The sequence below is a fragment of the Cinclus cinclus genome, chromosome 14 (assembly GCF_963662255.1).
Source record: "Cinclus cinclus chromosome 14, bCinCin1.1, whole genome shotgun sequence".
Taxonomy (NCBI): domain Eukaryota; kingdom Metazoa; phylum Chordata; class Aves; order Passeriformes; family Cinclidae; genus Cinclus; species Cinclus cinclus.
Window position 1 is genome coordinate 18852334 of NC_085059.1, and position 24770 is coordinate 18877103.

Below are 24770 nucleotides of genomic sequence, written 5' to 3' on the forward strand. Positions count from 1 at the left end.
TGGGGCTGCTGAGCATCGCAAAATTCCAGTTCTGCGCTCTCCGTGATCCTTGAGAAAAGCCCCAGAAATCAGTGCTGACCATCAGGCTCACACCCGATGTCACTGATGTACAGAAAGCCTCAAACAACCTACTGACTGACACCAAAACCCTGGATAATTATGGGAGTTATTTTTGATGCCCAGTTAAGCTCAGTCCCTTTCAGGCAGGAATGGAAACTGTTCATACAACACTGTAACTGCTGATTAGATATGCACACCTGCAAATTACAATCTATCCTCTAAATAAACACCTCATTTCTGTATTTTTTCCATGGCTTAGTCCTCTCAGCAAAAGGAAATCCACCTGATCTTGTTGGGATCAAATGAGAGGCTTAACACGGGGACTGATGCCCTCCTACGCTGCTGGCATTAAGGGCCAGGTGATGGGCAGGAATTCAGAACAGCAGAATAAATACAGGTACAAGTTCCTGCTCTAGAAGGGATTGTGAACCTTCTCTGGAGCTCACTGAATGCGATGCTTTCACCAACATTTTCAAACACCCAGGCTGGGACTGGTATCTCTGCTGTTATCTCTGCATCTGGTCTGGGGCTGTTCCTCTGTTGCCCCTCACAGGCCTCGGACACACCTCAGGCAAATAAGGGCATTCACAAGTTCCTGGGTTTTTAAACCCACCCCATTTTATCACAGTCCAGATGGCACTGCAGTAGTTTGATGCCATTTTTGCTTACAGGACACATAAACTGCTCAGACACAGCACAGCAGCCTTTTTAATGAGCTGTTTTTCTCCTCTTTCAATGCTCCAGTTGCATTGCCCAAAACCCCACCCTGCCAACTCAGTCCATTTGTAGAAGAGAAGAAGCAGGCAAATATTCCTAACACCACATTCCCCGTCCCCTAAGCAGTGGGAGGTTGGGGATTTTTTGGGGAGTGCTTCCTTCTCCAAGTGCTAAGAGGACAGAGATGCCACACAGACCTTTGCGTGGTGATTCTGCTCCGTTCCCTCTGCTCAGCCACCTCCAGAGGCCAAACTGCAGCTCAGGTGTCCTTGTCACATTTATTCTGAGTGTGACACGGCTCTAGCTGCTCCCTGAGCTGGGCACAGAGGATTTCCCAGCCCCAGAGAAAGCCTCAGTTACAGCAGCTCCATCAGCCCCACTCAGGGAGGGAGGCTCAGCCACTGAACCCTTCCTGTACATTATCTCAGGGCACACCCTTTAGCAGCACCTCCTTGCCTAATTTTACAGGAAATCCCTTCTTGTTACTGGGTTTTTAAACTAATTTTGTTTTTCTTTTTACAGAAAAACAGTATTGGAAAACGAATAATAAATGGAACCTTAATAAAAACTGGTGTTGCTGTATTTTTACCTCCCCCGTGCACCCGATCTCTCCTATAATGAATCCTCTCTGAGGATTCCCCACACAAAAACTGCACAAAAAATGAGGAAATAGGGAGTGGGAGGAGAGAAGGAAGGGGAAATAAGATTGCAGAATTATTTTTTTTTCAGAGTTTACAAGTACTTACTTAAATTTGTAGTTCCACCAGCTTCAATGGACCTATTCACCCAAGTGTCTGCTTATGCAAGCACAAGTTGCACAAGGGCAGCCCAAATTATTTTTTCAAAGCTGTACAGAACTTATTTTAGAGCCAAGATTAGAACAAAGACATTGCAATTCACAGGCCCACAGTCAAATTGTTGTTACAATTCTTCTGCTTTATAGCCAACGCAGAAGTGAAATGATAATGGGCTAATCAGCCAAGTTTGGAGGTTTTTCACTGTATTAACTATAAAATTAAGATCAGCAGTGACAGTCATGTAGGAAAAATTCAGAGACAAAGGATGAATTACAAGAGGAGACGTGAGCATCTGAGTTTCCCAGAACTGTGGTCTGAAAATCACTGTAACTGGCAGTTACATTTTAGAGAGATGAAGAGGGCAGAAAGCAAAGTGCTGATCCATTTGGCATCCTCTAATTTAAAATAATAAGGAATACAACAATAAAGGAATGAAATAACTGAGCACGGCCTTTGCACAGGCTGTGGAGGTGACAGTGAGGCTGCAGGGCACAGTAAAAAGTTTATAAGGCATTAGCAGGATGCTCTTGGACACCCAGCACACACTGGGGTGGTTCTGCCTGCTCTCCCAAAGGATGCAGAACAGGAGGAAGAGCTGCCCCATCCTTGGCAGGCACCTCCCTCCCTGCATCTCACAAACACTACGAAAATGAGAGGGCACAGTCCTAAGCTGTGCCCAAGGAAATAGTGGTTGGATATTAGGAAAAAGTAGAAAGAATAATGAAGTACTAGAATGGTCTGCCTGGGGAGGTGGTGGAGTCACCATCCCTGGATGTGTTTAAAAAAAAAGACTGGATGTGGCACTCGGTGCCATGGTCAAGTTGAGGCGTTAGGGCATGGGTTGGACTCGATGATCACGAAAGTTTCTTCCAACCCAGTGATTCTGTGAAATCCTTACAGTGGGAGCATCTGAGGAGCTCAGTATTCTTGGAAAAGGCCAAGGCAGCTGCCACACTTCCCACTACACTCAGCAACTCGAGAAAGTCTTTTTCACAGTCACCTCCCACGTGCCAGCACCACCAGCTCCCTACCCCTCCGCTTTTATTCGGCGCTGCACCTAAGAGGCACTAAAACCAGCATTAACCCGCTGCAACTTTCCCAAGGACTCCTCTGGGGCAGAGAGGGCGTTGGCAGAGGAGCAGAGGGGCTCAGGCCTTACCCGTTTATCAATCTCTCCGTGCTGCAGCTGGACGAAGCGGGCGCTGATAGCAGCAATGTAGCTCTGTTGGTTGGAAAATGCCACCCGCCCAGCTCCTTTGGGGTACTTGAGCTCGGGGTCGGTGTCGATGCCGGCGTAGCAAACGCCCCCGTAGAGCCGGTCCATGATCATCGCCAGCTCCACTGCAGCACAAAGCAAAACCAAACACAGCTCTAGGCTCCTTTCTTTTTCTCTCAGAGCACCGCTTCATGTCCCCCAGTGTGTCACCACGCTCGGTATTCCCTTGCTGCCAGGCTGGCTTCCCCCAGTGCTCCCCAGACCAGGCTGCACGTCCGACACGCCCGGTGCTGCAGTGTGTACCTGCTCGTAAAGGCCGAGGAACACCACCAACAAAAATGGTTTTTCTTGGGTCAAGAGGCTGGGAACCATCCATAACAAAATCACTATCACTAAGGTTCCAAGGCCGGATCTGAACCTACGGATAAAAAGCCTGGGTTTTTTAACCATTCACAATTCAAAGTGTCTCAGTAATATAAATTACAACAGTGTCCTACAGAGAAGACAACTTCTTATACAGCTGTGCTTTCTAAACTCTACTTGTTCAGCAATCATTTCTCAAAATGAAATGGTAACGAGCTCTCTTAAGACAGATCATTTGAGGATGCTAAATTTCACCACTTCCTTGTTACCCAAATTTCTGGGGGAAAAAGCCTCACCCTCTGCTGACACATTTACTTAATCGTGCTGTGCTGTACAACCCCCCTGGTCACACAGATGTGCACTGCTCCTCTTGTCCCAGCCTTATCTCAGTGCAGCAGGCTCCAGAGTTGCCTGTTTAGTAACTGTGCTGTTTTGTACTTGGTTACAGCTGAAAAAATTTGAAGCACAGGACTAGAGCAGAATTTGAAGCACGGGACTAAATTTGAAGCACAGGACTAGAGCAGAATTCTCCTCAACTACTGACAGACTTGCATCAGCCTCCCAGCCATTTGTATATTGGTAATTTACAGTTCAATGCCATGGTACGATTTTTAGCATTTATCTGTTGTGTACCACACTCCGACAATATGAATTCTACACATTTATCATTAGCAAGCACAAAATACCTGTCTGGAAATACATCTTTTTCTAATAAAAACAGGCATTGTAACTAGACTAAAAAACTTTCTTACGTCTAGCTCAAAAGTACTAAGCTGGTCTTTTCTCTTCTTGATTTGACACCTTAAAGAAATTTTAACATTAACGTTCTGAAGACAGAAAAAACTGCATGTGAAGAACCCAATTTGTGTTCATCACCCAGAAATTGTGCAGGCCCTGACAATTCCACCTACCGGTTTGTCTTTGATAGTGGGGCTGGAAACACAGAGATAGAGCTTTCCATCTTCTTCAATGCATGCATCAATCAGTGCCTGCACAGAGCTTTCATCTTGGAACAGCAAAAATGCATATCCTGGCCAAGGGAAAAAGCACAAACATCACTGCTGCTGTCTGTTTGTCTATAGGATCAGATTTTAACTCAGAATTAGGTTTGACATCACACACAGGAAGGGAAAAGATTTAAGGGGCTCTCAGCACACACTGCTAACCCACAAGTGGTCTGGTTGTTCATCTAAGGGACAAATCCTTCCCAGCTGCTGTGGAAGGCATTTAGTGCCTTTAAAAAGTTATTACCTGTACAACAGGGGGGAAGAGGGAAAATGGAATAGAGGAAAAACAGGAAGTTAAGGAAGAATTCTTTTTGTGAATAATAACTGCAAAGTCATATTCAAAACTTCACCAGTTTAGAACAATCCCAAGGATTAAACTCTTTCTCCCCCTTAAACATTGTGCAACTGTCAGCGCAATGTTGTGTTTTATCACAAAAAAAAAAAATATTCTAAAATGCTCATCTTATTGGTTTGCAGATATTTACCTTTAGGAGGAAAATAAGATTTGCTCTCTGCCTTGTGTGGCCAGTCTACAATCAAAGGTCCAAAGCGGCGAAAGCTTGCAGTGATCTCATCTGGAACAGGAGGCAAGGGAAAAGGCACGAGCTCAAAGTAAACTGAATTTAAGGCATTTGAAAGACAGTGATTTCAGGTAGCTTCATCCTATAAACAAACATTCTGTGACCCTCCAGGTTCAGCAGCTCACAGCTATGCTCAGTTGCTGATGGGAAATTTTTATAACAAGGCAGAACACTCCTTATAAAACAAGCCAGGCCAAAGCTCAAATTTTTCTTTCTACTGATATTTATAAATAAAAACTCATAAACCACTAATTCAGAGAAACTGAGCCACTGCATCTCTACAGTTATAACAGTCCAGCTTCAACTACTCTCATGGGTGACATGAAGTTCAGGTTGCCATGCCACAGCAGTGCATTACAAGCTCTGACACAAAAAACTGGGGATTAACACAATTCTGTGATTCAGAAAAAAAAAACTTTTCAGCTTTATTACTGCATTTCTTCTAATCACTATCCCAGCAGGCTCATACACAGAGAACACAGAGCTCTGGTGATATGAAGCTTCGCAACACCTGTACTTTTAAATTTTGTTTTAATAACAACTGCAGTGTTCTGCCACCTGTGTCTTGTGATGGTCCCACCTCAAACCCCTGGTCCCTCAGGATGCCCTGCAGAGATTCATTCCTGCCTGGGCTCTCACCATGCACAGGTCAGAAGCTACCACAGGACAAAAATCATTGCTGGAAACAACCTCAGCTTCACAGGAGCAACCAAACACAGAGTTAGGACTTGATACCCCACACGGACCTTATAAAACCACAAACAGCTTTTCCTGCTACTGACTTCTGAGGCCTGTAAAATGACTGAAATGCATTTATGAGCTCCCACAGGTGATATTGGCTTGCTTAGTTTTGCACTTTTGTACTTTTTATCCTGCTGAAGTCAGTTCAATGTGTGGTGTTTTTGTTCTTCCTTGGCAGAACTACGCCACAGCCTAAGATCACGTGAATTATCTGACACGTGAAAGATCCATTTCCATGTCAAAGCTTGGAAAACACCCATCCCTGAGCTGGCACGCAAAAGGTTTCCTGTAGACCACCTGTAGGCACCACTTGTAGTGGGTTTAGTTGAACCATCTAATTAGTGGCTTGTCTTCATTTTCTTCTGCCTTCACTCAGTCGGGATTAAAAACATGAAGGAGATGAATTTCTCGGACTTGGTTGTTTATTAAATCTTATCTGAAGTACAGAGAGTTCTGCAACACTCCCAGCTACCAGCTAAAAGCGAGCAAAAGGGAGTTGAATTTAGTTAGTTACAAGGTCTTTTAAAGCTAAACAGTCCAATATAGAGCTAACACCTATATTATTTATGCTTTTGACCCAATAACCAAACTCCTGTGACCCTCAGTGCAGAACTAACTACTGAACTAAAAATTACTACCTGAAAATTATGAAGAAGAAGGAAGAAGAAGAAACAAGAAAAGGAAGATGGGGCGACACCCAAGAACCTCTATCTTGTCCCATACCTATTACAACATCCTAAAAACCCCAAATTCCAAACCCTTCACCACGTGAAATCACACGCTTCTATTCTAACTGCACACCAGTGATTTTAACTCCGTCACTCAAATTTGGAAACCTTCTCCAAGAGGTCAGTGCCAGAAAGCACAGAAAGCTCAGATCTCCCAGGTTCAGGATTCCAGCAGTTTCCCAGCCCAGCAGCTCCCTGGGTGAGGTTTTTACCTTCGTCGATGTCCGGGGGCAGCCCCCCAACAAAGACTTTTCGGGAATAGCGTTCCACGCGCTCCCCGTTCTGGTGGGAGAAGCAGTGAGGAGACCCCAACCCGCTGTGCAGGCTCTGATCCCCACGCCCATCATCCAGGAACCCATCCTCCATCGGGAACAGCGAGGACTGACCTGAAGAGGAGGGTGGAAAAAAAAAAAAGAAAAACAGGGAAAAAAAACCATACTAACAGAACAAAGCGCACACTGTTGGAATAATTGGGGAAAATGCACCAGTTGCTGCATCAGCAGAACTGGGAGTGATTTGGTCTCTGAATGAGCAGTTATGTTCTCGATCTCATTGCACCCTTTTAGTTTCCAGTATCGCCCAGCAGCTCCAATGCTTCATTTCAGGGGAAAGGCTCCTCCTCAGAAGAACCCAGGATTTCTAAGGGGGGGTGAAGCTGACTGCTCGCCCTGATATTTTGTGTTTCCAATGAGGTTTCTTTGAAAAAGTATAAAAAGGGAAGGGAATGGGCAATTTGGTTTCGGGGTCTTTCAACAGTATCAAGCCGTGTATCCATTTTTCAGTGAACAGCTTCTTCCAGGGAACAGATACAATTTCAAGGTGAAAATGGGAAAACAAGAATTCTACCAGTTAAATACATTACACATTTAAATTACCAGGTATCAAAACACATTATAAACCACCCACTAGTAAATAAAAAAAATAACCTGAGGAAAACAGGAAAATCCACTGTCATTTACTGCAAAGACTGAAAATTTTGTCACTCCTACAACTTTACTTCAGTGTTACAACAGAGTTTTGTTAACGGCCTCACTCTAAGAGAAAATGTTGTAAAATGAGAAATACTCCCCTCACAGTCCAGCATCTTTCCATGATAATCCTTTATCATACAGTTCCTTAATAATATTTTTTTTTTAAATAAGGTTCTTTCTTATAAATGCCACTGTATAATATCATAAGTAGAGCACAGGAGCTGTTCTCTGCCATGAATTCCCTCTTTAGTTCCAATATTCAACAGCTACACAACAAACTAAGACTTCTATTCATTTAAGGAGCATTTTAGGAATAAATATATATAGGGAGAGTAAGTAATGAGGCGTGCTGCAAGTTTTAGGATACATGTCTTTTTGTCTATGAGGTGATACACTCTGTCTGCATTTTCAGGTTCCATCTCAATCTACCACAGAAATGTACTGGTGAGGTTGATTTATCCTGGTTTTGCTTGCTCCCCTTGAAAGAAATTGGTTTAAAAAAACAAAACATCTTGAAAACAGAAAATCTGACCAAGATACAGACATTTTCTGTGAAAAAAAAAAAAATCATACAGCTAAAAAGCTGAAAGGAAAAAAAAAAAATAAAATCCACAGTCCATAGAATTTATATGAATAAAAAACAGAAGGCTCAGTCAGGTTGCCTTATTTGAAATTTCAAGAATCTTTTACACACCTTTAATAAAAAGAACAGTCAAGTATAATCAGTCCTCTTTCTGTAGCTGGGCAAACCTCATTCTTACTATGATAAAAATATTGTAATACTGACTACAACCTTGTTTTTCCCTAAGGAACTGGTGCACGTGGGATTTGTTCCATCTCTTAAGACCCCAGTCCTGCAGGTATTGTTGGGGGGGAGCAATTCCCAAACCTAAATCCCCTTTCCAGGCTCCTCAGCTGCTGTTGGAGAACTCCACACACATAAAACCCAGCAGATCAGACACTCACTGTTACTTATGCTCCATCAGCACCCAAAATTCCCAAAATAAACTCCTCCAGCACTGGCATTCATCACACACACACACACACAAACACAACAACACAGCCCCTGAGGGTCACCAACCATCCAGGTGATGTCCACTGTGATCATTTCAGCCTCAGGTACTCCCTAATCCAGTTAAAATGCTGATTTATGGCATGCAGACTATGGAAATGTATGTGAAACTGCTCCCTTAGAATCTTCAAGTTTGGACTTTGCCCTCTAGTGAAAACTTAATGTTATTTCTCCCATGAGACATTGTCAACATTAGAAAATTAAAGAGGAATATTGTTACCTCGCCTTCTCCCATATGTCCTTGCTGCATGTTAAATGAGAAAGAAAACAGCCTTTCAATCATTGTTATAAGGACCAAAAGACCTCGTTTTATTGCCTTTATACTGACTCAGTGATTCTCAAGCCTTTGCAGATCCAGGTCATATTTAAAAATAAGTGTTCACAAGCTGCCCCTCCCCACCTCCCATGGCCTCCTCAGCCCAGCTCTGTTACTTACTGATAAACCACGGTGACAGGAGGCAGACCAAGTGGATATGGATAATCAAAGAGACTTTTGGAAGCAATTCTGGCCCCGAATTTGCACATTTATTTATTTATTTGAGCTATTCCTGGGGATGTGCCTATATGCAAATGGATCTTTCCTGATGCACCGGGTTCTCTCTGCCTTGCCAAGCTCCAGAATATTCCAACACCGCTCTCCACCCGAACTGGAGGAGAAGCCTGACACAAGGAAAGGGAAAGATGGGTGTGATACTTTCTGTTTTGAAATCAGGTTGCTTTGCACAACCCACAAAATCCTTGGTTCAATTCTGACTGGCAAATAACCAGCCGAAAAACTGAAAAATCAAGGAGAAAATTGGGCCACTAAAATTGCCTGCTAGACTCAGCAATGTGTCCAACAGGATGGATTCTCTCACATTAACTCAGGACACTGTGCTGGAATAATTCGAGTTATTCCTACTTTTCATGTTTCAGAACAAATCAATTCTACCCCTAAAAACAACAGCATTTTCCATGCTGGCTTGCAAGAACCCATTGTCAGAGCACGGCCAAACTTTCTAATCAAACTTGCACATTCTTTCTCTTTTAATCTCATTAAAATCTCTTTCTGAAAGCAGGCCAACTGTTTTCAAAACTTGAATTCTTCCTGGCAAGTGCTGTGAGAAACTCTGAGCACATGGTGTGTTTGATTTTGCTTCCCCATTCAAAATTGAGGCCGGCAATTAGTTTAAGCATTTAAATATTTGTAAACCACAACAATACAGGAGTCATTTCCTCTTTCCAAATAAAAACTATATCAATCCAATTTACTTCATAATTATTTAACATCCATAAGATCATTTCACTCCTCTGGTAGAGACGCACAGTTAACACCAAGAACACAAAAATAAAACCCTGGTCTTCAGACTGGAGCATATTCTTGAGGCAAAGGTTTTATGGGAGAATCTTAAGGGCTGAGGGCCTTTACAATTATAGTTTTTCCATGGTAATTTTGAATTTAGAAATGCAGGAGGCTGATACAGCCCTCAAAAGATAAATGTAAGGAAATCACAAAGCACCAGCAATCTTGCTGCGTCCCTGACTGAGCCCAGCAGCCTTTGCACGTTTTTGGAGCACATCAAGCACTCTCAAAGCCAGCTCTGCCTATAAAGCCATAAAAATCCTGCTTGTGGTTTCTGAATTACTGACAAAACCACAGAGGCTCCTTCTCTCTGTGCACTCACTGCTGGCAGCAGCACAGACCCCATTCCACAGGGATGTGCAACCACAGCTCCGGCCAGGGACTCCTCACAGCTTCCCCACCTGAGCCACTCGAGACAAGAGGACTTTTCTCCTTTACCCCAAAAAGGCTCAGCCACCAGCTGGGAATTACTTCCAGTGCCAAACACTAGGTTTGGAGAACCAAATACTATGATTTTTTTTTTCCCCTCTTCCTCTTCTTAATTTGCCTCTTGTTTTCAGCGTTTGCTTCACATCTAAGCCGCAAAATACCAAAATCTGACATTTCAAAACATTTCTCAGGAGCCACAGTTTATAAACTCGCCCAGCACGGCACAGATACAAACTTTCTCTGCTCCCTGAATGCAGAGTTCATCACACGCCATTAATTTCACACAATGTGGAACTCTGTGAAATACAAACAGCATTGAGGCAAGGAATGCTCTCTTGGCAGGCCAGGAAGGCAGCTGAGTCCCCCCCTTCTGGCTTTCACAATTTCACATTAAGAGAAAGCTTTGCTACAGGAGTACCCAGCTAAGCTGCTGCACAAATGAAGCCTTAAACTACCACCAACCACAAGAAAAAGTTTAATTTGTAGATCACAACACTTGCCCATCCTTTGCTGAGAAATGAGACAACTGCAGCCTTGGTTTGGATTCCTCAAAAATGGTTTTCCCTTCCCCTTTCTTAAGTGGTTCAAATAATTGCATAAAGGACCTAAGATTTATTTATCTCGTGAGATACCTGAGCAAGAATTTTGTTACAAAACCAAAAAAATACAAAGTGTTCATGAAGCTGGTTCAACTGCTCATTAATAACCAATGCAGAGATGTTTTGATGTTTTTCTAATAACATCAGCCTGAAATTTAAAATGCTATTAGTAGCTGCTTCAATTATTTTGTCCTCCCTTTATTCCTGTGTCTGAAATAAAGCCATAGAGAAAGTCAGTGATGTATTACAAAAATCTGCTGCTCTTACTTTCATTTTAAGGAACATCAGGAATAAGCAACCCACTCGGATTTTTGTGTCTTCTCCTCATTTGAGACACTTAATGGGCCCCTGGCCCCTTCCCTTTCTCCTTTCTTTTTTAAAAATTCATATATTTTGTGTCATTACCTCCAACCAAATATGCTGAGCTCTCTTCCCTCTCGAGGAAGCACCACAAAACCTGCCAAGCATCTTGGGTATAACCCCACAAGCACATTCTGCTGAAAAACCCTAAATCACCGAAACCCCAAACCTGCTCACAAAGTTGAGCACCCAGTTCTTGCTGATCCCAGGTGTATTTTGTATTTCTACCATCAGCAGCTGTTTGTTAAATATTGTATAAATGCAGAAAAGTGTAAGAGGCCAGATTTTATTTTTTTAAAGGGATATAATAAGGTTTTCTCTATTGCTACTAACATTGGTGAGAAGTTGCTTATGTTGGAAAGCAAACATGACCAATATCAGAGTTTCAGGCTTTCACTGAAACTGGGAAGGTGATTTGGGGCCAGGCTGTCTTTTGTTTCCCTTAGGACTTAACTTGTACAGGAACAGAAGTATCCAAGTTCCATAGGATTATATCTAAAAGTTACCTGAATATCCCTGAATTTACCAGAGAAAACATTTCCACTTGCCTGAATTTTACTTTTAAATGATAGAGAAATAACTGAAGCACAATCTGCTTTAGCCATTAGACCAGCAGAGCTTTATGCCTACATTTTTTTACACTCAACTGTACTTTGCAATTACATCAAGATTGACAATGCTGTGCACAAGGCCATTAAAAACACAAACTAATATTTTACTACCTTTCCCCCCCTACTCCCTAAGGGCAAGCAGGGCTGGTTCTAACTCCAGAGTGAGATTTTATCATCACTCTGTATTTCACAAGGAGTTTCACATGTCAGGCATGGATCACATGATTCTGCCACAGGTAAGAGGACATTTCACAGCAGGTTCTGCAAGGTCACCTCAAGCCCTGTTTCACCAGGGAACAAATTAAACATCTCCTTAATCAAACCAAGGGGAGGAAAGTGAAAATTCTAAAGAACATCTCTATTTAATGCTTATTTGGTTCAATTATCACTTATTAAATGTAGAGACCCAAGCAGGGATTTTGCAGAGAGCTATACACACGTTGTCAAATTAGAACATAAAAACTGTCTTATACACCAAAGTATTTCTATTTATTAGAGCCTTACAACTTAATTCTTAGATGACATTTTCAGCATGAAAGCAGCTAATGTCATGAAAAGTTGTCTTTGTCCTCAACTGGAGTGGTGGGACAAGGGGGAATAGCCTCAAACTGACAGAGAGAATGTTTAGGTTAGAATTTGGAATGAAATTCTTCCCTGTGAGGGTGGGGAGGCCCTGGTAACAAAAAACTGAGGTTGCTCCATCCCTGGAAGTGTCCTCCAGGTGCTTGGAGCACCCTGGGATAGTGGAAGGTGTCCCTACACATGGCAGGGAGATGAAACTAAATTATCTTTAAAGTCTCTTCCAACCCAAAGCACTCTGTGACTCTGCGGTTCTAAGGAGGGCAAAAAAAATGTTCTTTTTGGTGCATTCCTTGATTTCAGTTCTGGAACACAACAGGATCAGTCACCAGTTCCATGAGTGTTAACATGAGACATTTGCATGTGTGCAGAAACCTTGCCCAGTTCAGGCACTTAATCTCATTCCAGGCAACTTATTCCAAGCACATGATGTGGAATTATTCCATGCTGACTGTGGAACAACAGCCCATACATGGCAGAGTGGCACCAGCCCAGGACACCTGATCCAGGAGAAATTCTGTCAATACAGAAAAAAACTGAACAAAATGGTAACAAATCTGTGCTGACAGTCAGTGTATTCCATGTCAGAACTTTGCATTTTGCAGTCCCAGCTATCTCTGACATTGTCAAATGAGATCCCTATCCTAAAAATTGTTTTCCAAACCAGGCCACTAAAAGGGAATATGAGAGATTCCCTTTTTTGTGCATTTCAAATGCTACCAAACTTCAAAGAGTGAAAACCATTCCAATAATATTTTGTCCATCTTAAAACAGTCTCACAAAAATTAAGCAGCTCTATAGGTACCTCTGAAGAATGTATATTTGACACACTTTCAGCAATGTCAAAGTCAGCATGAAACCAGCAAAGAAGCCTAAATTTTGCTGCACAGTAAAACCAAGGATTAGCACCTTTGGAATTCCTGATTCTGCAAAATTAAGCAGCAGAGTTGCCAAAACCTGCATTTTCCCTCCTAATTTACTTTTAAAGAAACACAATGTAAAAAGAGATTTAAAAAAACCCATGTTGTTAAGAAATACAGCTCTACCTTATGTCCAAAATGTCCAAACAAATGCTGAAAAACAGGAGTATTATTGTAGATGCAAATATTATGCTTTATTTCAAGTAAAGCCAGATGCCTGAAGACAAGTATTTACCATTCCTTCTGTCAAGAACAGGAACAAAATGAAGTTTCTGTTATTCCATAGCACTCAAGTACAGGTCTGACTAGAATCTTTAATTTTCAATTCCAGGTTACTGTCACAAAACAACTGACAGACAAAAAGTAAACAGGTTTCTTTCCTTCAAAAAACCCTGAGGAGAATCATCTTACCAAAAAAAAAAAAATCCTTTGGTAAGTAATACTGTTTTACCTGTGATTACGTTGAATTAATTGGGTTCACGTGGTAGAGAGGTAGAACCTGAGTGAGTGGCAGAAAGCAGATTCTCAGCATAATAACTGCAAGCAGGGAGTGTTAACAACTTTATATATCAAATAATCAAGGCTGGAGGAGAGACTGAGAATCCTGAAAGGAAAAGTGACTTTTTCCAAGGCTGGTGGAATGAGCTGCAAGTTTTTAGGGCTTTAATCTGCCTAAAGGAAATCTGCCTCACTGGAGACATGGGGCAGTCACAGCCAGGAAAGAATTATCCTTGGGAAGAAGCTCCTCACACTCTTCTCCCTCTCGGGAGATGTGTCCCTGTGCCACCTGCTCCAGGTGACCCTGCCTTGGCAGGGGTTGGACTGGATGATCTCAAGAGATCTCTTCTGTTCTGGGATTCCCCCATTCCCAGGCTGCAGGGGCAGGCAGGGACAGGAAGGAACATCCTGCTTCCAACTCTGCCACTCCAGCCCAGCTCCAAATCACCTCTGTCAGGAGCTTGAGATAACTCCTGGACTGGGCAACAGAGCCAAAATGCCTTAGACATGCTTCCAGACATTACTGAATCCCAAAATCATTTAGGCTGGAAAAGCCCTCCAAGGCCATGGAGTCCAAGCTGTGACTGACCCCAATTTTGTCACCCAACCCAGAGCAGTGAGTGCCACGTCCAGCCCTTCCATGGACACCCCTAGGGATGGGGAGATGGGATGGTTCAAGCCTAAGTGTGAAGGGGAAACAGGATTAAAAAAAAAAAAAAAAGGTTAACTCTGGAAACCCTGAGTTCAGTTTATGTGAGGGCTTTAAAATCCAGCAGCAGTGTCACTGCTTTGCTGCTGCTGCTCTGTCAGACCTCTGGATTGAAGGAATCTCCAGATAGGATTTTCCTACATTTCCACAACCACTTAACTACCCTTGAAATGTGAGGAACCCAATTCAGTCTCCTTCATCTCAAAAATACAGAAGCTTCAAAGGTAACTTTGAAGTTTCTTTGCTATCAAACAGCAGAACACAGAGAAATCTCCTAAACCAACCTGCTACAAATCCTAGACACAGCTACAGCTTTGTCTACCAGGCATCAATATTTGTTCCTTAATTCCAATTATATTCCAGTGGGATACTGCAAATCAATTTAAGTGGGAGCTTTAAATATTGTATGTATTTGATTACAACTCGTCTCCAGGATCCCCCACAGGGTGTGAGATAAGAAACCAAAAGCAAAGGAGCAAATCATGGAGCACAACCATCAGCTGGAGACTGGATGCTAGTTGGAATTATAGTGTATTTCAGGAAAGCAGGCACCCTGCTGCTCATGGCACTGAGCTTTATTTTATATTCATGTATGACTGCTGGAGAATAGACACCAAGTTATAAAAACATCCCATCTTTTGCCTCAATACATCTTCCAGTTTATGATAAGGAATAATTGGCAGCATTTATCTTTTGAACACTTCAAGTATTACTGTATTCACTTGAAAAATAAGAAATGAAAGGCAGAGTTTGCAGCTGGGAGAAGGAAAAGCATTACAGGAATCAGTTTCTCAGCCACAAAATTACTTCAAACGTGGTGACTTCATTAATAACAGACTTTGTGACAGGAGGAAAGGCAGGAATGGGATGTCATATGCTAAAAATTTCAAGATAAAATTTACTTTGTAAGTGACAAGAACAATTTACTGAACCTAGTAGAGAATTTACCGAACAACTTATGAAAAGGTGTAAAACCTTCCCAAATCCTTTGCTGTCATGGTTTGTATCACTGGGCTCCTGGACTCTTTATATGAAGCATTTCACCCCATGAGCTCTGCTACCTGTCCACTCATCACCAATTCCTGAACCAGGAATTCTGTCCAGGCTTTTTCCTGGATCACCTGCCTGTGACTTGCAAGAGCTGGATTTACACGGCAAGATCTAAAGCTGCAGTTCCTTAAGTACAATAATAGGTTCAAAGCAAATTATTTTTGTCTGTGGAAGGAATGATCACAAGACAGCCTGGAATGAAACACGAGGCCTTGGTTCCTTTTTTAACCATCCTCTTAATTCACTCCCAAACAAGAAGGGAACAAGAATACAAGCAAGGCAACAGCAACACATGAGGAAAGGCTGAGAAAAGTGGGATTGTTCAGCCTGCAGAAGAAAAGGATTTGGGGTGACCTAACTGTGCCTGAAGGAGCCAACAGGAAACATGGAGAGGGACAATTTGCAAGGGATGGGGTGCCAGGACAAGGGGGAATGGCTTCCCAGTGGCAGGGATGGGTGGGATTTTGGGAAGGAATTGTTGCCCGGGAGGGTGGGCAGGCCCTGGCACAGGGTGCCCAGAGCAGCTGTGGCTGCCCCTGGATCCCTGGCAGTGCCCAACAGGCTCAACAGGGCTGGGAGCAGCCTGGGACAGTGGGGTGTCCCTGCCATGGCAGGGATGGCACTGGATGGGCTTTGAGGTCCCTCCCAACCCAACCCAGCCCAACCCATGGTTCTGTGATGAAGCACACTCAAGTCTGCAGTGGAACATTTCCCCATTGTTCATTTTTCCAGTGAAGAGCATAGGTAAGACACTCATTTTCCCACTAACACATGATAAAACTGTACTACACACTTCCCCACACCCAATCCGAACGGGAAGAGAAAATGAAAACACTATTTTAAAAGAATCACCATTTCCCCTGCCTGGATTCAAGAAGTGCTGCACAGGACCAGGCACAAGCAGTATTTATAGAAGGAGATATTATAGAAGTATCCCCACATTCCATGCACAACATTTATCCTTTTCTCACACCCAGTCTGAGTGCTGAGCTGGGATTCCTGCTAATGGGATTTCTGAGTAAAGCTGAAATACCACTCCCAGCAGCTCATTTGACACGTGCCTATCTGGAGGCAGCTCCACTCACCCGACAGCCCAATCATCAACACTGGAGTGGAAAAAACCTCCCCTCCCAGCTGACCAATCTGCATTCCAGCACACAAAGCATTAAGCCAAGAATGGATAAATCTACTCTAAAACGTGTTTTTAAAGTCACCTCAGCAATAGGTGTTACCATTCTAGCTAATGCTGGATTAAAATTAGTGGATACTCAACACAAGAATTCTATATGCATTGTGATTCTTTCTTGAAGTATCTTAAATAATTGATGCAAAATTCAGATTTTAGTCACTCGGGTATAAGCAAGGACTGCCCACGACTAAAGAAGTTATGACTTTGTTAGCACCAGATTTTTCCTTTTTACACTCACACCTCAGCACTCACCTCCTTATTTTTGCTCAAAACTCAACCCCTTTCTCTTTACATCCATTTCTTCTTTAACTCCAGTTTTAAGAAAAGCACTTGAGGCTTTTCTTTCTGTTTCTTTCATGGCATTTCAAGGCTCACAAACATGATGGCAGAGATCACGCAAAACGTGGATAACAAAAGACTCAAACGATTCAACATCAAGGCAAAAAAGTGAACAAAGTGAGCAAAAAGCAAAAAGACAGGTAGTTGGAGCAGCTTGGGAAGGGAGGCAGGAGGGTTCAGTGTCTTCTGAAACAAGGAACAGACACTCCTCATGAAATACAGCTCCAAATTAAAGGCAGCTTTGAAGATGATCCAGAATGGTCAGAGATTATCAAAGCAAGAATTCAGAAAAAGAAGGAAAAAAAAAAACAAACCCAAAACAAAACCCACTTGGTGGACAGTGACATTAAACAAAGCAGAAGATTAAACACACTTCTCCAAAGACAAAAAAAAAAAAGGGGATGGAATTAATTTCACGAGGCCACAAATATAAAAAAGAAAGCAAGAAAACCTTAGAAAGGTTTTAATCAGATTAGCAAGGCTGCTGTCACGGCATTCAGAACGATTTTGTTGGCTGTACCACTTCTGAAGATCAAATCACAGAGTTAGACATGAAAATATTCAGCACTATTGCAATGTTTTGCTGTGTTTTAAAGAGCTCTGACTGCCACATCATTTACAGCACATACATTCGGAGGAAATATCTTGTCTGAGAAGTATGAGAGGCATTTAATTTTCCATGCAGGCTGTGGAGATGGCAAGCATGGCAAGGGGCCTGGGAGAAATGACTGGACAGAAAAACAGGTCTGCTCCAGTGAGTTTCCCAGGAATCCTGACACTCATTCCCAAATTGGCTTAAGATCAGAAAACCCTGGGACTTTTGTACTGCTCTGAGGTGGCAGAAAAAGGAATTTCCTGCTCTCAAAGGGTGGTTACATCAATACCCTGTGACTCGGTGCTGAACGGCTCCCTTTTGGACAGAGCACATTTAAATCAAGGTTTCCCCACCTCAAAATCCTGCAGGGGGGAAGTAAAACCAGAGTTGCTTGATGATTGTTTGATATGTGCCTTGTCCAAAGCAGCATTTCTATAACAGACAGGTATTAGCAGAAAGGTTAAAATGCTCAGTGATCCTTGTCTGGCCCCATACCCTGACACCTCCTGGAGATATTTCTAGGGTTTAATGGGATCCCCTCTCAGTCTTCCCTTCCCCAGACTGGCCAGGAGCAGCTCCTGGAGTCTCTCCTCACTGGAGATCTTTCTTCCCTGTCTATTACTGAAAGCAAATTTCTCTTTTTGCCTTTTTTTTATTTTATTTTTCCTTCCCCCCCCCCTTTTTCCCCCCTCCCCTTTTTCCCTTCTTTTTTTTTTGTGTTTTTGCAAGTTTCAGACATGTTTTTTTTGTTTCTCCCAAATCCACTTATACCTTTCTAATCCTCACCAAATCCAGCATCTCTTCGGAACAATTTCACTGAAGCCACAAACCCAAATGTCCATTTAAATGGCTGGAAGTTTATGAGGTAATGAGTGTAAAATCATACATTATGTATGGTTTTTATCCATTACTTCTGTGGCAGGTTAAAATCCAATCTGTGAATCTGATCTCAGTGTTTATTAATAAAAGATTTTAGTCCCTTCCTGTTGCCCAGGTGATTTCATTCTCATATAAGATTGTTGACTGTTTCTAAATAAAAGCTGTGATCAATCCCAAATATTGGAAAGGCAGGGATAATTCAACAAACACTTCAAAAAATAAATTAAAACACTGAGTATTGCCCCCAAATTTTGAATATTGGCTGCATTTGGAAAGAAAGTGGGGCCTTGCTCGCTAATATTTTAGAATATAGAATAGCAAAAGTTGCAATACTTTAACCTACCTGAAATCAGTGGATTGCAACAGGAATGGGAGCAACTGATTTTAAATAAAATTCCCACAGAACTTCCCCCATCCCAGCTCCCTGCAGTTCAGTGTTATTAGACCCAGTCCTGCAATATTTTGACATAGTAAAACAATTGATTTTCCTCTTAATTAATAGGCACTCAGGTCTGCAAATCCCATTAGCATTTCCTGGCATAGGAGGTAAAATTCAGGAAGATCCTGAGAATGAAACATTCACACAGTAATTCATCAACAGTTCCTAAAGAAAATGAAGGCAAACCTGAACTGTCTGCAGCCTGAAAGGAAGGGTTTGTTCATTTTATTAGAAGCTGGATACATCAAAAAAATTGCAAATGAGTAATCCTTAGGTTCTGGCCAAGGAGATCAACCCCAAAGTCTGAGGTGCAACCACCACAGCAGCTGTAAAAAAACCTCAAAATCTATTATTTTACATTTTAAGGTAGGTCAGATTTTGTCCTGTGCATAAACAAAGGACCCTAAACTTCCCTAAAGAGAAATGGGAGTGAGTCTCAGCAGGTTCTCATTAATATTCTGGGTCACAGAGAAACCCAAATGTCCCATTCTACTCCATTAATATGAATATGCTGCATAATCCACACGGCTCAAAGAGAAACAACCAGTTCAGATTCTTATCCAATATTCAAAACTATTTGGATCCCTTCCACCAAAGAACATTTTATAAGGTTTACATATTTTTTTTTCAGTGTTGCCATGGTTTTTCAGGTTAATATTAAGGGGCTGATGATTGCTTTAAAATACAGTTTGGTCTCTCTGCTTGCTCAGAGAAAACCTGAATGGTGCAACTTTTCAGCATTCTGGCTTTTGAAAATGAAAATTTAGGGCTGCTCTTCAACCCTCCCAGTGCCTGACCTTACTGCACTCCTAAACCCTTCCCTTTTGTGCAGAAGTGTGTTTAGTTTCAGCCTGTGTCCCAGTCCCAGGATTCCTGCAGACACAGAGCTGTTCACACCCGGATTTTACAGGAGTGCTTTGCAGTTGCTGGAAGCAGATGTCCTGGCCTGCTGCTTTCATCCATCCCACCTTGCATCATTTCCAGGCAATAACCTGATATTCTGCACTGAAATATTGGATATTTCAGTAGCAAAGCAGTCATAAAGCATTTAAAGACATTTCAGTGTCACTAAACAAGGAAATATTAAGTCAATCTACTACTATTACAGTAATGCTCAAATTGCCATCTGGAAGACCCAGATTCAAGAATCAGGCTCTGGATCCCAGGCTCAGCTCAGGGAGGCTGAGTACATTGTAAAGAAGATGCAATTAAGTCTCCAGGGGAAGGCTTCTGCAGGCTGACATTGCCTGTGCAGCACGCAGCACACTCACTGGGCTGGATAAAAATAACATATTGAAATGGCAGCTGCTCAGCAAAGGAAGAGGATTTGAGCAGGGATAAAAATATACCTTAAAAGAAGGGGAGAAACTGGTAAAATACCTACTCAAAGCATTAAAAGGTAATGCTGAGTGTACTGAATCACTGTAAGATTCACCTTTTAACCTCACACAAAAAATATTATTTATTTCATATAGCAAGGCAACCAAAGAATGTAATTATTACTGACCTAAACAAATCCAAGGCTAGCACAGCCTAATCACCTCAGACAGGAAGAACACACTAAGAAAGGATTTTTGTTACATTTGGAAGAATTCCTACTCCTGATTTTATTACAGAATTCCCAGCCTGCTGCTCTGAACGTATCATTTAAAGATGGAAATGATGGCTCAGAGACAGCAGGTTCCAAACTGTGCCTGATGTCTATTACCATGCCCATACTCTCAGTTGTTTTGAAGGGGTATTTTTTTTTTTTACACAGCACCTTTTCCTCTGCCAGTCCATGGCAATATGAAGGAGGTGCTGTTAGTGTTACACACTAAACTCATGCTGAAGCAGGATTAAACCTCCCACAAGATAGCACTGAGACCTATTAGATCATCTAAATTATTTCCATGCCATTCTGAGCTTGCTCTCCACAGTGTGTTTTATTACTGTCTTGCCCAGGCTATTTTTAAAGTCTTAAACCCAGAAGCTTTTCCTTTCTGAGAGTATCCAACTTTAGTTCAAAGCACTGCATGCACTGATTAACCCATTTAAAATGCAAACCGAAAAACTTCTTATGGAGCTGCTGATTTAAATGCAGGTGTTTGAAACAGCAAACAAGATTTGAGCTGACAGCCATAATTTGTCCTATTTAAAGATTTCTATATCCGAGGTTTAAATAAAGATGGGGCAAGAAAAGGGAAAACATGAGACAGGATCTGTGTTAGCAGATGGAAAATAAACACAAAGGGCTCGTGATCACCAGCCCCTCTCCAGGCCTGATGTGGAATGTTTTGTCCCAGCAGTTTACAGTTTTTTTCCAGCTGTATCAGTTGGTTTAACTGAAGGTATTTCCTCTCCTTGCAGACCCCACCCTAGTCAGGGATGATCTCTGCAGAGTTACCACGGCCCGGCGGATACTGGGTTGAATTAAGATCCATTCCTTAAATACCCGACAGGAACTCAGTCACCGAGTGCTGTGCCAGAGCAGCACAGCCAAATTCAGCCCCTGCACACCTCACTGCAAGCAAAGTTCATGCTCTTGCTGAGGAGATCCTCGAAAAATGAGGCTTCACAACAAGGAGTCATTTAAATGTCTCATCTGGGCTTAGAGGCTTTTTTTTTTTTTTTCTGTACAGTTATATAACTGTTGACTGTGAAACAGAATCATTCGCAAGGAATCTAAGCAATAATTCCCAGCCCAGGACCTGAGCTGACTGATATCTCTGTGTTTCAAGCACTGTGAGACAAGGCACACAGAACTTTAGAGAAGCCACAGATGACTCTGCAGAGGGGTTTAACACTCAGGCTAAAGCAGGAGTTAATGCATGTCAGAACTATTTGTATTCTTTGCTGACATACTTATTCCATCACTATTAAAACATGCTAAGCACTCCAAAAGAAATATTTCAACTGCAAGGAACCTTTTCAAAGCATTTAAACTAAACATCAAGCTACTTTCAGAAGTACCCTTGCTTAGCAGCTAACCATAAATACATATGAAGCTGACTTTGTTAAATTCAGATTTAAAGGGAGATCTTATTTGTCCCATGGCTGTGTCACCTCGGGCCAGATTTCAGAGCTGTAACCTGGTTTGGGAGTGCCTGGCAGTTGGATAGAAGGTTCTGGGGCAAATCCCAGGCACTCAGGCAAGGAGGAGCCTCATTCTTGGTTCTATATACAATTCTGGGGACATAGGATGTTGCCAGACAGAACATAAATCAAATAAAAGCTGTTAATACTTGTCATTAATAAAAGCCTGGTCCCCATTGCATAAGGAGGGAAAGTATTTTGGGGGTTTAATTCATTTTGCATCATTTTTATCCTCATCAGGCTCTCTCTGTCATTTTAACAGGGAAGTATTTCATGGTGTTTCTCACCACAGTGAATTTCTGCACAGCACTGGGGGTGGGAAACTCGAGCTGCATTTCCAGACCACAGAGAAGGCAACAAACACAAGTTCTTGCCAGTTTATCAAGGGCTGGTCTTCTGAGCAAGAATCACTATTATAACAAGTCAGATTTCATTACCACCACAAGCCTTGATATCAAAAAGGAATTTACTTGCAGAAACCACAAGTGCAGGTTTGTTTTTTTTTTAGTGGTCTCATGACTGGTAACAAAAGTGAGTGGTTAGATAAGAAGCATGTGTGAGACTTTGTCTATTCCACTCATACAAGTAACCACTGAACTTAAATGGATTATTCATCCTACAGGACATGAAACTACAGCTCTGAATTGTTGACTATAAGCAGTTTCTATTCAGACAAAATTTTGCACAGACGATACTTAGAATACTTTGTGAGCTGTGGTATTTCCAAAGCACGACTACCTTTGCCAAAAGAACAAAAGGAAAAAGAGAGAAATTCCAAATGCAAGTCCCTTCTATCTCCCCTCTCCTTTCCCAATGGTTCCAAAAAGATTAAAAAAAAAAAAAAAGACAAAATACTCTGTTTTTCCCAAAAGGACACGGATAAACCTTATTCTTTCCCAAGACACAAAAAACTACGACTTCATCAAGAAAACCCTTTTAAGCAAAAAGTTACTTCTTGCTGAGCTGCACGAGATTCCTGAAGTTGATCAAAACCCAAAACCCAAGAGGGCAGCCTGTGTTTGTGCCCTGCATGGCTCTGGACAAGGACAGGCAGCCTCCAGGGCTCCTGTGCTCCAACAGCTTCATTCACACAACTCACAAAAGCCACCAGGTGCACAAGGCAAATTCGCTTTTCCCATCCAAAACTGGAGTCTCTTATTTTCAGTTATCCCCTCTCCCCAGTTATTTACTACAGGAAATAGTCTCTGTCTAAATTTACCTTTCAGTGAATCATTTTCAGCCCTCATTATGTCAATTAGGGAGTTCTCCAGTGAGTGCATGTCAAAAGTCCTCGTGCGATCCTGCAAGCAAACACAGAGGCAGAGTTAAACATGAAAACTGAAACACAAGAACTTCCATTTTCTTCTATACAACAACAGCAGAATTAAGCAAAAACCATATACCAAAGGATTGAGGAATACTAAAAATTACCTCTGATAGAGGAATATTAAAGATTACAATATTATTAAATATGAATCTGACCTATAATAATCTAATCATAACCAATGAAGCCTTATACCAACTATTTCTCCCTCCTATTAACCAAAGCCATCATTTAACATGTTCTTGACCAAACAATAAATTCTACATCACACAAATCTGAAGTTATAGAAGCAAAACACAAAATACCCAGGCACTGCTTTAATTGGCAAATTCAGAATAACCAAAATTTCTTGTAATCTCTGAAATCTTTACAGTATCATAAAAGGTCCCAAAGGGAGGCAAAAATCACTCTAATCCCAAGTATTATTCACATATCCATGCTTTCTGTGTATTCATACACATGGACTTGGACAGAATATTATACAATTACATTAATCCATCCCAATTCTGATTTTTTTTTTTCCTGTCCAAGGAACTCTCTACCATCAGCTCTAAAGATTTTATTTCATTCCTGTTCAAAGGAATCCCCTCTGAACTGAGCTCAAGCATTGGGAAGTCTCTGCTCAAACAAGAAACAGAAACGTGAGCAATTTAGGACATTTTTGCTCTTGACTCCTTCTCCACAAGGAGATTGTGGAGTGCTTGTTATTCCAGCACCGAGTGTGTTTTTTGTCCCTAACACTGGCTGTGAAGCTGAAATTTCTCCAAAGCACACAGATCCAGCTTGGAATATTTTTAAAGGCAGTGGTGAGTAACAAAGTGCTTTATTTCAGTGCTGAAGCAGCAGTGATTGTGTGTTGCAAAGGCCATTCCTGATTTCACTGATCCCTCGTTCTGGACTCTAAATACCTCAAACTATTCCAAGAGCAGGAACTCACCAGCCCCTGATCCATTTCCAAGTTGTAAATGATGTTCTGATCACTAAAAAATACCATTTTTCAATCGAATTTCCTGGTACTTTTCCTCTCTTCAGAACAGTTTATTACTGAGACAGAACAGGCCACGTATTCCAACCCGGATGTGCTGTGTCTCAAATAGCATTAGAAAGGCCAGAGTTTGGAACCAGTTCCTTTATTAAGTCTAGCAAATATCAAATTTGCTATAAGAAGCACAGCACTGCCCTGTCTCCCCACAGGATTGATTTCCTTGGTCATTTCTATTAAAGGATAATTGAGGCGCCTTAGAGAAAACATCAGGAGCGTTGAAATTCTTAAATTTTGTGCTTTTCTTTCACACATTTCCTACAGTTTTCTGCCTTTCCTAGGAAAATAATAAATTATTATAAATAATTTAATCATTTGGTTTGGTTTAAATATTGCTACTTTTTACCTATTTCAAACTCCAGTTACATTAGAATCCCTCAGCAGGAATGAGCCCAAGCCCTCAGGTTTTGGATCCATTAGGATCCAACAGTTGAGTAACTCAGGAATGGACATTAAAAGGCAACCTCTGCATTTCCAGCAGTCCTCACAAAACTACAAAAACAGCTCAAAAACACAGGTGGGAGCATTTATTGAAAAC

The 24770-nt window shown here is 41.8% G+C and overlaps 1 protein-coding gene across 4 annotated transcripts in view; it reads right to left on the reverse strand.

Annotated features, from left to right (window-relative positions):
* CPEB4 (cytoplasmic polyadenylation element binding protein 4) overlaps positions 1-24770 on the reverse strand; it is a 39266-nt gene that overhangs the window by 4540 nt on the left and 9956 nt on the right. The window contains exons 2-10 of one of the 4 annotated variants that reach the window (XM_062502114.1): positions 23060-23167; positions 13846-13853; positions 11029-11048; positions 8474-8497; positions 6423-6596; positions 4646-4735; positions 4065-4183; positions 3094-3208; positions 2734-2915 (exon numbers count right to left, since the gene is read on the reverse strand). In XM_062502114.1, the coding sequence (XP_062358098.1) occupies positions 2734-2915; positions 3094-3208; positions 4065-4183; positions 4646-4735; positions 6423-6596; positions 8474-8497; positions 11029-11048; positions 13846-13853; positions 23060-23167 (840 nt within the window). The remainder of the gene's footprint in view (positions 1-2733; positions 2916-3093; positions 3209-4064; positions 4184-4645; positions 4736-6422; positions 6597-8473; positions 8498-11028; positions 11049-13845; positions 13854-23059; positions 23168-24770) is intronic. The other 3 variants (XM_062502117.1, XM_062502115.1, XM_062502116.1) reach the window with 3 other exon arrangements.